General features: G+C 32.6%; 2 protein-coding genes across 2 annotated transcripts; one reads left to right on the forward strand and one right to left on the reverse strand.

The window, feature by feature from the left end:
* Nucleotides 1–3,233: 3,233 nt before the first annotated feature.
* LOC124106357 (olfactory receptor 5T1-like) lies at nt 3,234–16,872 on the reverse strand (the record flags this gene model as incomplete). Its single annotated transcript, XM_046463966.1, has 2 exons — nt 16,752–16,872; nt 3,234–4,207 (listed from the first exon to the last, which is right to left on the reverse strand). Coding segments are annotated over exons 1-2 (1,095 nt in total), but the record flags the coding sequence as incomplete, so codon positions are not given.
* Nucleotides 16,873–17,429: 557 nt separating this feature from the next.
* LOC124106368 (olfactory receptor 141-like) lies at nt 17,430–18,413 on the forward strand. Its single transcript, XM_046463975.1, has one exon. It carries the CDS (start codon nt 17,478–17,480, stop codon nt 18,411–18,413), a length of 936 nt encoding a protein of 311 aa, XP_046319931.1. The 5' UTR covers nt 17,430–17,477.
* The last annotated feature ends 99 nt before the right edge of the window (nt 18,414–18,512 follow it).

Genomic DNA, 18,512 nt, shown 5'->3' on the forward strand with positions numbered 1-18,512 from the left:
ATTGACAGTTGGATGCATGCTTCCCAGAAGCTCCAAAGGCTGAGGAAGGAAGATTGTGAGTTCAAAGCCAGCCTCAGAAACTTATTGAGGCCCTAAGCAATTTGGTGATAACCTGTCTCTAAACAAAATATTTTTAAAATGGCTAGAGATATGGCTTAACTTTTATATATCCCTGGGTTCAACCCAGATACCAAAAAATGAAAAAAAAATAAAAATAAAGAATGGACGTCACAGGTCACAGTCATGTAGAAATGTTATTGAATAGAAGAATATGATTGAGAAGAGACTGCAGGAGGATGACTTCTTAAGGCCTTTCTCCTCAGAATCCTGGCCTTTCTGCATAGCTGGTTTTTTTTTTCCAATGGGCGTAGATCAGCACCCTTCTAAATTGGGGGTCAGATGATTTATATTCAGAGAAGGTTGGTCAGAGAATTCTTTATAGCCATCTGTACACAGAAAGGTCGTAGAAGGTCAGAGTGACATTACTAATGATATTTCTTGGGGGAATATCAAGGGATATTCTATCTAGTGATATTTAGTGATATTGCTTTGGGGAAGAGGGGCTGTAGTTTATGAACCCCTGCCTTGAGGAGGAGGGATTCTATGGCCTACCCGGGGGAGAAAGCAGAACACAAGAAAGGAGGGTGCTTCTAAGACCCTTGCAGCCTCCTTCATTTAGAGGTACTCAGCTTGCCAAGATGATACACTATGAAGCATCATGTACTGAGCCCCTGTTTTTCCATCTAAAACTGCATGAAAAGGTTAAAAAAAATAAGAGCAGAGCTTGTGTGGAGATGAGAGCTGGATTAGTCCATGAGTGACAGCTGATCTGCAAAGGGAGAGAAGGTAGATTAGGGAGAATGACAAAGGAGACCAAATCGAAGTCCATTGAACAATCTAAGCACAAAAAGAACCAATCTCATGTCTTCCCTGACTTCACTCAGTAAATCAATGTCATTCAATTGTTTTGTTTTTCCATTAACTGTTTCAGGTATATTTTTAGCCTAGAAATATGACAGTGAGATCTAGTAGACGTTTACTTATCTTTATGAAAGTTACAGTGATGTAGTAGAAGACCTTATATTAATGAAATACTCAAAAGATAAAAATAACAAATAAAAGTCCTTAAATGATAAAAAGGCCCATGAGCACCAGGGAAGTCAAAGCGTTATTTTAAAGGTAAAGAAGTTAATTATCTGAAATATATAGAAAAAAAGTTAATTGACTTGGGTGTTAAATATAGGCATTCCTTTACACTGACCTGGACAATGGCAAATGATGGGGGAATGGTTATCCCCATCATTTGGCTTCTGTGGTATGGCTGCAAAAGGAAAGATATGGTAAGTTTCCTATATTTAAACTTGACATGGATTTTTAACCAGTTATAAATGAGATCATCCCAGATACCTGTGCTCATATTTTATTTGTCCTCATAATGATTATATATTCTAATTTGAAACAGCAATAAAACCAATAAATTAGAATAAAACCTAGAGTAAAACATTTCATAATGTGTTGTAATATGCTAGTTTGATTGAATCCTAAAGAATGAAACTGATGAGATGTAATATTTTTTATTTTATAAGAAATATTTTATAATAATTTTATAAGATATATCTAGAAATATTTTAAAGTAGGTTATTTTTTCTTACAGAAAATTCTTCTCAGATCAGAATATGAAAAATTCAGGTTTTTGGCTGTAAAAATCATATATATATTTATTTATTTATATGTTTATATATATAGATGTAAGCTTGATTTTTATAGATTTAAAGTTTGTCTACAATGTTGTCAGTATATGTCTCTGAAAATTATATTGCTTTATTTTTAAGGAGAATTTTGAATGTACATTTTACTTTCAAACATATACTTGTTCAAATAGAATTGTGTGGCCTCTCTTCCCATAATAGGTTAGAAGAAATTAGAAAATGAAGTACCACAAGCTATTATTTGAAATTTCAAACACACATTTATGAATTATATCACAAGAGGAATTTTGAATTTTTATTTTTGTTTTCATTACTGGGGATTAAACCCAAGGGTGCTTGATAACTGAAATACATAGATAGTCATTTTAATTTTTTATCTAGAGACAGCATTTTGTTCAATTGCTGAGGCTGGCCTCCAACTATAATCTTCCTGCCACAGCCTGAAGAATTGCTGGATTGTGGGTGTGTGCCATTGAGCATGATTGGAATTTTATTTTGATTGCTATATTCTCATAGAATCACACGAAAATCACTCCTTTGGGGAAAAAAAAACACGTTTCATTTTAAAATGTAAATATCTACTTTTTACGTAAACAAATTTTGAAAAATAATAAAAAGAACCAATAATAAATAAAGAGTGTAATAATGCAGAAAGAGATATGAATTACAGTAAAAAAAAGAGTGTTTCCATTTATGGGTCTTTTTTTTATTGGCTACAAATTTGTGGAATGAGAACAAATGTAAGATTTTTCCTTATAAATAGAGGACAAATACAGGTCTTGGAACTGAGCTCACATCTTGCATATAGCAACAAGGATCACAGCTTCTAAGAAATCTAACTTTCTGATCTTGAAATAGTCACATGTAGTAGCCATTTCTATGCTATTCTCTAAGCCATATTTTCACTTGTTTACCAGTCCTTGAGTATAATCCTAAAAAAAAAAAAAAGCTTCATTTATGTTTTGGAATCTTGGAATGGATCTACTCAATTTCTCCTTTTGAACAGGGAAATTGACTAATAATAGAAGAAATATCTATGGTTTAGAGTCAAAAGGGGCAAAACATGTAACAGATGCCTAGTTTTATCTGAGTATGTAGGATAAATTGGGCAATTATAGTAACATTTGGCAGAACAGGGATTGAACAATCAGGTTTAAATTCATCCTGGGTGATAGAAACTCATTATAAGCAATGCACACATATATGAAGTCATACAATCTTGAGAACATTATTCCTTTCATAGTCACTGAAAATCAACATATTTATCAATTAATTAAAAACAAATATATGTGCATTAATGATTGTTCAATGCAGACCAGTTTGAACATAGGAAGGTATACAAATAATTTAATATATCATCATTTCTAACATGCTGCTTTAGAGGGCTAATTAACATTTTATTTTAACATATTCTAGCATATATATCACTATTAACTGAAATCAACAGCATTTTCCTCTAGTTTGCTGAACATGCAGATATCAAATTACAGGTAACATTATTTTTAGATTTAATTAATTCTTAAAATGTACTTTATTTTTGAACAAATTTCTCTCAAGTAATTTTTTCATTGCCTCTTTTACATCTTTGTTTCTCAAGCTGTATATAATGGGATTCAACATGGGAATCACAATGGTGTAAAATGTTGATACTATCATATCATGATCCAAGGCATAGCTGGAACTTGGTCTCACATACGTGAAGAGGATGGTCCCATGATAAATGGACACTCCAGTCAGGTGGGAGCCACAGGTAGAGAACACTTTCCTCCTCCCTTCGGCAGAATGCATCTTCAGAATGGCCAACAGGATGAAGCCATAGGAGACCAGGACAATCAGGATAGTGACTATCTCAATAGAGCCCACAAAGTAGAAGAGGAGAAGCTGGTTGGTGTGAGTATCAGAACAAGAAATAGCAAGGAGAGGAGGGATATCACAGAAAACATGTCTGATTTCATTGGACCCACAGAATGATAGGCTGAAAGTGGCCACTGTGTGTATAGTAGCATGGGAAATGCCACCAACATAGGAAGCAATGATGAGCGGCACATAGACCCTGGGTGACATGCTCACTGAATACAGAAGTGGGTTGTAGATGGCCACATAGCGATCATAAGCCATGGCAGCCAAGAGAAAGCATTCCGTGGTCCCAAAAGTAACAAAGAGAAACATTTGTGTTTCACATACAAAAAGTGAAATGGATTTTTTCTTTGCCAGGAAATTGACCAACATATTTGGGGTGACAACAGTGGAATAGCAGGCATCCAAGAATGATAAGACACTCAGAAAGTAGTACATGGGGTTGTGGAGCCTGGAATCCTCAATGACCAATACAACCAGTCCCAAATTTCCTATCAAAGTAAAAAGGTAGATGCCAAGAAATAGTAAAAATAGGAAAACTTGCAGGTAGAAATCATCTGTGAAGCCTAAAAATATAAACATTGTGACTTCAGTAGCATTGTTGAACTGAATCCTGGATAAATCCATATTTGATGATGTCCCTGACGTTTAAGTTAACACTTATGTTTTCTAAGAGCAATATCCTCTACAGAGCAATAGTAACAAAAACAGCATGGTACTGGTACCAAAACAGGCGGGTGGACCAATGGTACAGAATAGAGGACACAGAAACCAATCCACAAAACTACAACTACCTTAAACTATAGAACTCAATAACACAATTAATAACCTAGACTTAATTGACATATATAGAATATACCACCCAACATCAAGCAGTTACACTTTTTTCTCAGCAGCACATGGATCCTACTCAAAAATAGATCATATATTAAGAGCAATATCCTGCAAAAGTAGAGTCCAGTCAATTAAGTCCTCACGTTTGGGCTTTGGAAAAGCATAGCAAAATCCTTGCCATTAAAGAGTGTGCAATGGTGAAGATGATGTATTCCAGTGGAAGCATTATTCTGTTTAAATGAATTGAAAAAAATTAATCAGCTGTTGGATATGTTTGTCACATTAAAAAAATCTGCCAAGTAAATTTCCTTAACTTTACATTTATTTTCTGTCAGATTTCTTTACTTGTTTTCACAGTACATCATCTTTAAATTCACAAACTGAATGCATATTCTAGGTTCCATACAAAGTCCATGGGATGATTTCCATTAAAGTTTCTTTTTTTAATTGAATTAATCACACTTATAAGATCACATTTAGTTGAAATAAAGAAAAGAGGGTGAGAATTATTGCTTATGTAGTCTCAGTTCAACATTCATAGAAATTTGTTTTGTTAGACTTACATTTTAGTTCATCATTCAGGGCATTTTTTCTGACCAAAGCATATCAAGTCCTTTCTTATGACAATTGCTTAATTCCAAGAGTACTGAAGGGCAAGGTTGAAAACCACAATAGGAATTCTTCTGAAAGGAGGGGCACCTTGTATACCAAGTAAGAATAATTTTAATGTGTTTTATATTAAAATTAGTTTTAGTTTTTGTTTTTCATTTTTATTCTTGAAATAAACATCATCATGTTTTCCATTTTGGGTTTTTTTAAACACATTATTTTAACTGAATTCAAATATTTCAATAAATAAGATGATTATACATACAAATTTTTGGGTATAGTTTTTAGATACATTTGTCTCAAAAACAATTCATGACCATTCCTTCACATTTATTTGGACTTTAAACCCCTATATTAAAAGCTCAGAATTACTATTTATTGACAATTGTGAGCTTGGAAAAGTTAGTTCTTCTGAAAGAAAGATTAAGATTGACCAAAATTTTTTTCTTGTTCAACTACATGAATGAGATATCACCAGAGAGTACCTATTTATGAGAATATAAAATGCATTTTACATAAAAATGTTTTCATAAAAATAGGGAATTATAAAAACTGTATATCTTCATGGTCTTGAATAATCAATGGGCTCCAAACAGGAAGGTATACACACACACACACACACATACACACATACACACACACACACTATTCCAATGATATGATACCTAATATCCCAATATTCTATAGTATATTATATTTAAAGTGCATCTGCATTACTGTAGTATGCCTCCTGTTATGACAGTACAATAATTAATTTGTTTAAATATATTCCCCTACTATGTCTGGTACAATATTTTTCTAGTAAACTTTGATGGCTCTGAGCTCGGCTGTAGAGTAAGGAGATCTATGAGTCACAGTATATTTTGTTCTAAACCATGCCTCTTTAGAGTCCATATTTACTCTTATAGGGAAATAGAGGCAAGAGAGACCAACAGTGTGATATCTAGATATATTTTCAAAATGCTCACAACACAGACATTTCTGTCAAAGTAATAATTTAGGAAAGTAGAACTGATTGTGTTTATTCTATCTGACTTCACTTTGACAGAGTTTGGAAAGCCAAAATGTAGACTGTGGAATTTTCAACCAAAAATAATGAGTCTGGAAGACGGAGGAAAATCAGCTCCTTAATGCTCACAGAAAACACAATCACTGGGCGTGTAAGGGAATAGTATTACAAACCTGTGCTCATCAAGAAGGAAAGCTAGACAGCAGCTCTCACGGTGTGCAGATTTCGCCAGGGGTAAAATATTTTGTGTGCATTATCTTATGTAATCTTCATGAGATTGATATGTAGAATAAGTGATTCCACATCCCCTTACTGAAGAGAAAACAGATAACTTAAGCAAGTCACACAGTTGGTAGCAGAGCCAGGATTCAAGCCCAGACTTCTGTGAATCCACACCGAGGCTTTATCCTCTTGGCCACACTGCAGACTCAGTATGACATGCCATAGCTCCAGGATCATCTGAAAGCAAGGCAAAATCAGATCCTCACATACATGAATTATTTTATAAAGCAGTCCAACTTCAGTAAACCATGGGATTAAAGACAATCTTAAGTTATTCCCAGGTAAATTTCCTAACTAGAAATAAAATTTAAATTCATATTTATCCCTTCATAAGAAAAAAAATTCCCCGATTAATGTGTAACCAGTGGCGGATTGAAAGTTAATGTTTTTTATCCATTTTATCATTTTTCTAAATTATAACTATAACTCCTTTTTTACCACCTTATGTTGACAGTTATATTTTCTCAATAAAATCAAAACAAATTCTTAGTTTACAGCTCTTTTAACTGAAATATAGAGGGAACCCTCCTTGTTTCCCCTGCTGTAGTCCCTGACAGGTATGTAATTCAAATTGTAATACAGTCCACTTATGTAAAATTCTCTTAGAGTAGTACTTAGTGTGTGTGTTTGTGTGTGTGTGTATTATATATGTGTGTGTGTGTGTGTATATATATATATATATATGGTATACATTTATAACAAAAAGAAGAAATATTTATTATCTTCTTGTTTGTAGTCCCTTGATTATTCAAGACCATGAAGAAATACAGCTTTTATAATTCCCTATTTATTTTTATACTTTAGTAAAATTTGGAAATTTTTTATGAATTTTAATCATATATGTACATGCATATACATATATTTCAAACTTTACAATTAAAACATTTTCATGTAAATGCATTTTTAGTACTACTAACATATATACTTTAGTTCCAAATTCAAGGTTACAGATCTAAGTATTTCGTAAGGAAAGAATGCCTTGCCTCTTACCTTTGCAAATAAACTTCTCAGCTAAGGCAAACTGTGCATTTTGTGAATTTTCATTCTTATGTCAGTTCCTTGAGCTCTTCTTAAAGTCCACAGGGATGTTCCAAGTAGGAAACACAGTAATTCTCTTCAGGGACATGAAAGTGTCATTATTTTTTTTCCCATGGTAAACAAATGGATGATTTGTAGCAATGGAGTACATGATAAAAATGATAAAAAAAGATGACTGTATGTGCATTGGCACTTGGTATAAAATGAATGCTTCATGCATGCTTAGGCCTAGAAAAGAAGTCTAATAAATCAGCATATATTTCCACTTCTGATACTTATTTTGTGTCATTGGGTTGTCTCTGAAATCTACTTTCCTCTTCATGGAAATATGACCTATTTAATTCTATTAATATGTTTTACACATGTATAAAATGAGCTCATATGAAAGCATAATTTAGGATAGAATGTATAATCATTCAATAAAGATCTCTAACTATACTATCTAAATCTTGAAGTGCTATTATTCTAAGTGGTATAAAAATAGATTTAAGCTCATTGAAAGTTTAATGGAAGATATAATATGTAAATGCCCATAACTAAACTGTTAACCCTGAACAGCAAGTATATTGATAGGAGAATTAGTGCAATGTACAGATAATGTTCTTTGTCATAGAATATCATAACTTTAGAAATCTGGCTAGTTAAAGGTCAGCCTTTTCAGTTCCTTGGAATCTTTCCTCCCTTTCAGACTGTCACATACTAATGTAGAGACTTGTACCTAACTGTGGTCATAAATCATTCAAAATATTGTAAAGTATATGTGTGTGGATGGCAAAAAGAATGAAATAACAAGCCACAGAATGAGGGAAAATATTTGCAAAAGAAACATCTGATAAAGGACTGTTACCACAAATATACAAAGACCTGATAAAACTCAGCAATAAGAAAACAATATTTGGGCCTGGGGATGTGGCTCAAGCGGTAGCGCGCTCGCCTGGCATGCATGCGGCCCGGGTTCGATCCTCAGCACCACATACAAACAAAGATGTTGTGTCCGCCAAAAGCTAAAAAATAAATATTAAAATTCTCTCTCTGTATCTCTCTCTGTCTCTGTCTCTTAAAAAAGAAAAGAAAAGAAAAGAAAACAATATTTGATAAATGGTAAAAATGACCTTAAAACTTAGGTCAATGACCTCAACAGATACCTCACAAAAGGTATTATTACTTACATAATAAGTAAGCAAACTCAAAGATGCTCCATGTCATAGTTCATCAGAAAGACGTAAATTTAGGTAAAAGTGAGATATTGCTACACATCAAAACAACCGAAATCTAGAACACCAAATGTTAGGTAGGATGTCCAGTAAATGGAGTTCTCTTTCATTGATGTTGGGAAAGAAAAATGGTACAGTTACTCTGGAAAACACTCTGGAGGTTTCTTACAAATTTTTGCTCAAAATGCAATAATCACACACAGACATAGACATGTGTGCACACACACACACACAGTTTGAAAACTTAAGTCTACTCAAAATCCTGCACACAGATGTTTATAGCAGCCATATTTATAATTGCCACAACTTAAAAGCAACCAAGATGCCTTTCAGAATGTAAATAGAATGTTCAACTGTGGTATATTCAGACAATGGAATATTATCAAACATTAAAAATGAATTTTTTTAAGTTCTGAAAATATATGGAGGGAACTTAAATTTATGTATATAAGTGAAGCAAACCAAAGTCTAGCAATGAGTGAATGGATAAAATAATAATGGTACACTTAAATAATGGAAGACTATTCAGTGATTAAAAAGGGAAAAAAAAATACTGTAATCAGATAACAGGGATGGCTCTCAAGTGCCTCTTGCTAAGTGAAAGAAACCAAAGGGAGAATGATGCAAATAATGTGATTCCACTCTTGTCACATTCTGAACATGGCAAAATTTTAACAATGGAAAACATCATTGCAATTACCGGAACTAGAGGTGATGGGAGTTGATTTAATATGAACTGGCAAGAAGAAACACTTTTAGGGTGATAAGTATATTTCATAACTTGAATTTTTTATACAAGTGTATGTGATTCTCATAATTTATATAACTGGTATTTATTTTTCTGTATGTGAATTAAAATTCAAAATTCTGGCTTTAAAAATCTAGTGATTGCCTATAATTGTTACAGCTTTGGAAGTTGGATTATTTTTGGAGGGGTGATAATGACTGGTAGATAAGAAAAGGGAACCCACTAGGAGTGCTGGTGATAGTATTCTTTATCTTAGTCTTTTTATGTTAAGTTTGTAAAAATTCATCAGTTGTACATTTAGGATGTTTCCTCTATTTATTTGCTTTAATAAAATTAAAAGGGAAGCAAAACCTCCTTGTACTGTAATTATTTTAATAAGGTCTCCTATATTATATTACTTAAATGTTATCATTTGAATTGGTTTTATCATCCTACTGATTTTCTTATTAATGACACAGCTTGTAAACAGTTGTTGTGTGTTCATAATTGTATAAGTATCTAATATTTTGAAAAATTAGTTTATTGTTTTTACTTTCATCAATTTCAGTTTTCTCTCTTTTTGATTAACTTTCTTTCATATCACTATTTTATATCTTGTTTTTCTTTAATTGTGTTTTAATAGTAACTTTATATGATAACTACTTCCTCTTGTGTTTTACTACATTATTCATTGTATGATGTTTTGCTTTATATTGTGTGAAGTTATATTATTGGTTTAACACTCTAAGCTCTCTGAATTATCTCTGTATATTTTAATTTCCACTAGTCATATTTATTTTTATCTTGTTTTAGCAAATTTAATACATATTTGGTAGGCTATTAATATGGCATTATTTTATGTTCTGATTTTAGTAACTTTTAAAATGCTATTTTGTTGTTTGCTCCTTCTATACCATAATATCCTTACATAAGATTCAGTTGTGATCCTCATATTTACCTTTATATTTCAGTGTGATAAGCATATGAAGGATCAGGAGGAGGTTCATGTAGGATTGGAGGTAAATCCAGCTGTATTTTTCTGTTTCATAATTACACAGTCACTCTCATATATTTACCAGTGCTTAAAATAGTTATTGAAAAGTTATTTTAACTCTCAGGACTAAGATTTATGTATAAGCTTTTTATTAATTAATATTATAGATTTGAATTAATTTTATAAATTAATGAGGTTCAGTGTGATATTTGTGCCTATGCATACAGCATGCACTGATAAAATCAGGGTAATTAGAATTTCTTTAATTAGAGAGGGAGTGTTCAAGCTCTTTTTGGAGTGTTTGGAATGTTTGGAGTGTTCAAGCTCCTTTCTTATGTGTCTTCATAAAATATATAGTATATTATTGTAAATTACATTTCCTTCACTATTTTGAAGGACACCAGAATGTATTCTTACTATCTGTGTTTTGTTACCTATTATCTAAACTCCCTTTATCCCGTTCCCCTGATCCCTTCCAAGCCCTAGTAATCACTATTCTATCTTCAGTTTGACTTTTTAAGTTTCCATTTTTGAGAAAAAACATGCAGTAATGGCTGTATGCACCTGATTTTCATTTTGCTTTACTTAATGTCCTCAATTGTGCTGCAAATAACTAAACCAGTTTTATTCTTCTTTATGTCACCAGAATAATGTAAATAGAAAATTCAATAAAATATCATCTCACTCTAATTAAAAATGGTTGTTATAAAAAAGACAAAAAAATAAAAAATGCTGACACATATATTGAGAAAAAGGAAATTTTTTCCCTCTTGATGAGAATATAAATTTGTATACTCATTATGAAGAATATTACAAATGTTCCTCAAAAAACTAAACACAGATCTACCATATGATCCTGCTAATTTTCTGTGTATGTATCAAAATGAAAAGAAATCAGCATACTCATGAGATACTTGCACCTCTGATATTTATTGTGGCATTAAGATGCCACAATAAATATGAGAGGTGCTTAAGATGTGCTTAGGATGAAATAAACCTTGATGTCCATCAACAGAGGAATGAATAAAAATGTGATATGTTTACACTCTGGAGTTTTATCTGTGAACATTCTATCTGGATTTCCTTCAGTCCCATAGCCAGACAGGTATTGCCTTTCACAGTGGTCATCTGTCTTCAGACATTTTATATTGCTTTAACAGGATTTGTAGGGTCCGCCATCTTCCAAGAACTTCATCACTTATTTAAACTTTTCCCACTGTCTCTACCCTACTCATGTGACATGCTCCTCAAATATTTTTCCATTAAGATAAACATATCTCCTACTGAAGGAAGACATGCTTCATATTTTTGGGATTCTCTGAATCAGGGCACCCTTCCAGTCTTCCAGTTCCTCTGGGACAGGATATCTGCTTTGATGCTATGTGAGGGGTTGGGTGGTCATTCAACTGCACCTTGGAGAATGGAAAGCCTTACCTCCCCACCCCGCCTTTTTTTTTTTTTCCAATTCAGTTTTTCTGAGATTCCTACTTAGGAAATTGATTTTCCTTGTTAACAGTGAGTTTTGAAAAGTCATGTGTTCCATATCTTATAAGTCATGTTAATGCTTTATTTTTCCTAAACATTTTGTGCCTGCAGAAGATCTGTTGATTCTATTAAGAATTTGCTGCCATTTGTTACCATATCCCTTACCAAAAATTCCATTTTCTCATTAATCAACTTTCTTTGTACTAAAATTTTGTTAAAAATGTTTTCTTTAGAATTCTACTTCTTCATTGTTGGTACATCTTGTGTTTTCTCTTTTTATACTTTTAGTATACAGATAATTTACTACCAATTCAGAAAAAATATAAATTAATTTAAAATTAATTTATTAACTGACACTTAAAAACATAAAGTATGCATATTAATGGGGATATGTTGCATTATTTTGATAGACATTTTTTAATGTCTTAACTAGCTTAAAAATTCTCCCCAAACATCTGTCATATATTCATGGTGAGAAATTTCAACATTCCCTCTTCTAGTTGTTTGAAATTGACTGTATAATATTGTTCTCTGTGGCCACTTTACAGTGTAATAGAGCACCAGAATTTCTTGCTCTTAGCTAAGTATAAATTAGTATTCATTAATCAATCTTTATTCATCCTTCCTTTGGATAAATATTAAATAGTAACATTGCTGGATCATGTGGTAGTTCTATTTTTTAAATTTTTTTAAGGTAGCTCCAAACTGTTTGACATAATAGCTGTGCTAATGTACATTCCCAACAAGTGTTGTCTTTACTTGACATCCTTACTGGTGCTTCTTTATGTTTTTGATACTTTCATTGCTTACAGGCATGAAGTAATATCTCTTGTAGTTCTTTGTTGCAATTCCTTGGTGGTCAGTGATATTGAGCATTTTTTCATATACCTATTGGCCATTCATATGACTTCTTTAGAGAACTGCATATTTAGGCCCATTGCTTATTTGTAATTGGGATATTTATATATTACTATTGAGATTTTGGAGATCTTGTGTATTCTGGATATCAATGCTTTGTCAAATGTGTAGATTAAAAATATTTTCTCCCCTTCTCTAGGTTGGCTCTTCTATAGGTTGTTATGCACAACCTTTTTAGCTGGATGTAATCCCATTTTTCTCTTTTGCTTTTATTTCATGTGATTGTGGGTTCTTGGAAAAACATATTGCCCATACACTGCATAAAGCATTTATTTCATATTTTATTTGAGTAGTTTCATATCTTAAATTTGTCTAAACCCATTTTTAGTTTATTTCTATAAATGGGGAGAGATAGAGATCTACTTTCATTCTTCTGTATGTGAAGATACAGTTCTCCAAGCGCATTTTTTTTTGAAAGACTATCCTCTCTCCAATGAATGCTTTTAAAACTTTTGTTAAAATTCAGTTGGTTGTATGTTTCATGGATTTATTTTTTGCTGTGTATTTTCTTCCATCAGTCTACATGTCTGTTTTAATGACAATACCATGGTGCTTTGATTACTACAGATATGTAGTATATACTAAGGTCAATAATGCAATTCTTCCTGCTTTGTTCTTTTTGCTCAGGATAAATTTGAAGTTTTGAAGAATTTTAGGATTGTTTTGTCCCTAATTTCATGAAGAATGCCACTGATACTTTGACAGTGATTTATTGAATTCATAGATCACATTAGGTAATATGAACATTTTAGGAATATAGATTCACCCTATACATGAACATTCAATGTCTTATCACTTTTTTCTATCCTCTTCAAGTTCTTTCATCAATGTTTTTAAAATTTTCATTGTAGAAATCATGTCTCTCTTTGGTAAAATCTATTCTAGCTTTTGAGGTTTGGTTTTGTACATGTTATAAATAAGATTACTTTCTTCATTTTCATTTCTGATAACTTTATGCTGGCATGTTATTGATTTTTGTGTTGATTATTTTACCCTGCAACACTGCTAAATTCATTCACTAGATCTAAAAGACTTTTTGGTGTGTTTGTGGGATTTTATGCATCTAAGATTTTGTCATCTGAAAACAATGACAATTTGACACAGTTTTTCTAATATAAGTGACCTTTATTTGTTTATCTTACTTGATTCCTCCGGCTAGGACTTCAGTACTATGTTGAACAAAGATGGAGAAAGGGGACATCCTCCTCTTGTTTTAGGTCTTGGAGAAAAACCTTTCAGCTTTTCCCCATCTGGTATGTTGGTTGTTGGCTTATTTCACACGGCCTTCATTGTGTTGAACTGCATTCCTTCCACACATAATTTACTCAATGTTTTTTATCACGAAGGAATGTTGAATTTTGTCAAATGCCTTTTTTGCATATACAGAGATCACATTATTGTTTTCTGGCTTCCTTTCTGTCCCTGGGATAAATCTCATTTGATAAAATTAACCTTTTAATATGCTTTTGAATTTGTTTTGGTAGTATTTTGTTGAGGATTTTTGTAATTTTCTTTCTTATGAACTGTTTCAAAGGACAGTTTGTTGTTTTTTTTGTGTGTGTGTGTGAGAGAGAGAGAGTGTGTATGCATTTTAAACTTTCTACTTGTTTTGTCTCAGTTTTGATCAATTTTCTATTATCATCGAATTCCTTACACATGTTTCTGGCAGTATTTGTTGTCTGTTCATTTTTAAATATGTTAAAGAGACTCAGTTTTGCATTTCATCTGTACATTAGCTTTAGTGCTCACGTGACAAATGTTCCTTGAGGGCATTTCTACATTCTCTGAAATATGGCTAACCTGGGTGCAGTAGAGCACTCCTGTAATCCCAGAGGCTCAGGAAGCTGAGGCAGGAGGAAAATGAATTCAAAGTAAGCCTCAACAATTTATCAAGTTCCTAAGTAACTTAGTAAGACCCTATCTCTAAATAAAATACAAAATAGGCTGGGGATGTGGCTCATTGTCTAAGCATCCCTGGGTTCAAACCCCTGTCCAAAAAAAAAAAAAAAAAAAAGCCTAAACCTATTCACATGATGGCATGACATTGTGTTCTTTTTTCAGATTTGCTTCGGCTCCTGGTGTTTATAGTGACTGATGTTACTTTTCAATGTCCCACAATCCACCCTTGGGTGTGTTTGCAATTATGAATATGATGTACGTGATTATGCAAATCACTCACTATGCTAGTCTTCAAGAAAAAATGTAGTATAAAATGAGAAACTTTCACTATTTGTCATTTCCAACCTATCATCAAGAGCACATGAAAAAAACTGATGAAAATGAAAAAAAATCGAGTCTTCCCTGCTTACCAGTGTTAAATTTCTTCATCCTAATCTTTTTATACGTTGTGTGTTTCACAGTGTGTTTTTGCACATTTGTGTGTGTGAATCTATCTACCATATGTATACTTAAACTTATTCCCTATCTCTACATATATGTACATAATATACATATATACGTATACACTCACAGTTTTATCTGAATAAATTTTAATTTTCACCATTGACAAATTGTATGATTTATTTAGTCCAAGTTTAACATTTTTTATATCTTCCATATTTATGTAACTTTTGGAGGTTTAATATAACCTTGAATAATAATCCTCTGATAAGCTCAAAATTTATACTTCAAACTCAACAAGCTATAATTTAAAGAGTAAAGCTGTAATGTATTTGATGATGGCAAACCCATCTTCTAAAATTCTCATGAAAGATTATTTTACATCATTATTATTCACCATGGTTACTGAATTGTTGCAATGTCATGAATGAGTTGTTGCTTATGTCATCAATGGGAGGAAACCAGGCTTCAGAGAAGTGAAGTTATAATATGTCAAAACTATGTGACAGTATATTTGCAGAGTTTAAGATTTCTTAGCTAACATAAAAGCATCTTAAAATGTATTTCTAAGCCATCATTTTGAATCAGACACAAAATGATTTCACTCATTTTATCTATGTCAACATACAGTGTTTTTTTATCCAGAGCCATTATCTCTTTTTATTATGAATTGAATCATCATGTTGTTATTTGGAACCAGAAAATAATTGGGTCATATTCCCATTGGAGCATCTCCTTTGGGCTCTACATATAGTAAAGTTAGTTGACATAAATAGCTTAAATGAACCATATTTAAAACATGATTAAACTTGAATTTAGTATGCCACAGGTAAGAAAAATTTTGACATTATTTGCACAATATGTTGGAGAATTGAAAGTCAGGATCACATTTTGGTACTAAATACTTTAGCTATTAAACAGTATAAACCTCGTTAATTCTATCCTGTTGTATAGGGAAGTAGAATACATTTCTCAATATCTGATTTATACCAAGTTTTAAATAAGTATTGAAAACCAATACTTCCAAGCAAAAAAATATTGAAACAACTTGATGTTATTATTTTATTTACACATAGTAAAACTAAATCTGCTGTAATGTTTTAAATGCAACTTTAATATTGTTTCTATGTACTTTTATTATCAACAGCTTACACAACTGATAAAATTCCATTGTTTTGTTACTGAATTAACCCATACATTAAGAGAGGGGACAGACATAAAAACCATAATCTAAATATTAGACCCAGGGGCTAAAGCTGAATGATAGTATAGTTGCCTGACATGTGCAAGGACTTGGGTTTAAGCCAAGCACTGTCAAAAACAAAATTACACCCAGAATTTTTATATTTAATCTCAATTGAATTATTTGAGTGTGTATTAGCAACTACAGAAATATATTACTTGTGGCTAAATATTTAAATATCTGACTCAATGTTCTAGTTACGCATATTTTCTATAACTTTTTATCATTTTTATTATGTGTCCAAATTTTAAATGATTTTAAATAGATACCTCTGAAGATCATTTATATGGTCATCTTAAATGAGTAGCCATAACTATAAAGTAAATTGGTGCACATATTTAATTTGTATTCTTACCTTACATTATGTTGTTTCTTGGCTATTCAAATATATAGCTGCTTTAAAGACAGTTAAAACCAGAGATAGACAGACATTACACATGGGTTTTAGTCAGGAATTTGGTTCATCTGGATTCCACATACCAGGTTACTTACCTTGTATCAGATAAGTCACTGAATCTTTGGCAGGAATTTCATGATCCCTGGATTCCCTGTGACTTCTAATGGCATAGAGACATGGATAGATTTCATCATGTTCATCAAAATGGTACTTCATTTCTCTTGTTCTGTGACCTCAGCTATATAAACATAGGTTAGTCAAAAAATCAAAACTCAGAGTGCAGAGCCATCAGTGGATCACAAAACAGAAAAACACACACACAGATTTTCAATACTGGTGTATATTTGTTTATTTGTGTGTGTTTTTCTGTTTTGTGATCAGAATGTGTGCATACACACAAAGGCACACACATATAAGAAACTGATTTTTTATGCAGCTTCAATTCTTCCTCAGTGGATGCAAGATGGTTTAGTCACTTTTTGATTGACTCTTTTTATTCCACTTAACAACTTGGAATGTAACAAGAATCGAGAAAGCCTATGTAGGCTATGTGATGCAAATAAATAGAAGACAAGTAGAATAAAGGAAGGGAATCTGGAGAAAGGTGGAGGGGAGGACAGGGATAGGACAATGATCAAAGTACATTAAGTGCCTGTATATATAATCACAGTGATGCCAACTGTTATATATAATTATTATAGACTAGCAAATATTTTAAAAAACGGTCTTCTTCTTTTGACTCACAATTTTGCCCATTATTTTCATAGAACATGAACTATGATCTTCTGAAGATCTTCAAGCTAGTTTTATGATATTTAAACATGAAAAATGTCACTGAAGTTAATTCATTTGTACTACAGGGCTTCACTTACAATAAAGAAGTGCAGATAATACTCTTTGTTCTATTTTTAGCTGTTTACATTTTTACTGTCACAGGAAATTTGGGACTGATTGTATTGGTGATCATGGATTCCCGGCTCCACAATCCCATGTACTATTTTCTGAGTGTGCTGTCTTCTGTGGATGCCTCCTATTCCACAGATGTTATCCCAAATATGTTAGTAAATTTCATATCAAAAAGAAAAATGATTTCATTCTATGGATGTGCAACACAGTCATTTCTTGCTGTCACTTTTGGAACCACAGAATGCTTTCTCTTGGCTGCAATGGCTTATGATCGCTATGTGGCCATCTACAACCCACTTCTGTATTCAGTGAGCATGTCACCCAGGGTCTATGTGCCACTCATCATGGCTTCCTGTGTTGGAGGAATTCTTCATGCCATTTTACATACAGTGGCCACTTTTAGCCTGTCCTTCTGTGGATCCAATGTAATCAGACACATATTCTGTGACATCCCTCCTCTACTTGCCATTTCTTGTTCTGACACTCACATAAATGAGCTTCTGCTCTTCCTCTTTGTGAGCTCCATTGAGATAGTCACCATCCTGATTGTCCTGATCTCCTATGGCTTCATCCTGTTGGCCATTCTGAAGATGCATTCTGCTGAGGGGAGGAGGAAAGTGTTCTCTACCTGTGGCTCCCACCTGACTGGAGTGTCCATTTATCATGGGACCATCCTCTTCATGTATATGAGACCAAGTTCCAGCTTTGCCTTGGATCATGACATGATAGTGTCAGTATTTTACAGCACTGTTATCCCTATGCTGAATCCCATCATCTATAGTTTGAGAAACAAAGATGTAATAGAGGCAATGAAAAGACTTTTAAAAAAAGTTGGTGTATGGATAAAATGAGTTTTCATACTAAGCAATAAACTAAAAATACTAGACTTATTTCCAGTGTCATCTTATTATGTTTTAATTAAAATATTTTTATTTGGACTCAGAAAGTGG

The sequence above is a fragment of the Marmota monax genome, unplaced genomic scaffold (assembly GCF_021218885.2).
Source record: "Marmota monax isolate L192 unplaced genomic scaffold, Marmota_monax_Labrador192_F-V1.1 WCK01_AAM20220418_F8-fsc00782, whole genome shotgun sequence".
NCBI classification, from domain to species: Eukaryota; Metazoa; Chordata; class Mammalia; order Rodentia; family Sciuridae; genus Marmota; species Marmota monax.

What these genes read in the sequence shown, in the direction of transcription:
- LOC124106368 (XM_046463975.1), top strand. Translation starts at nt 17,478, where the DNA reads ATGAAAAATGTCACTGAAGTTAATTCATTTGTACTACAGGGCTTCACT.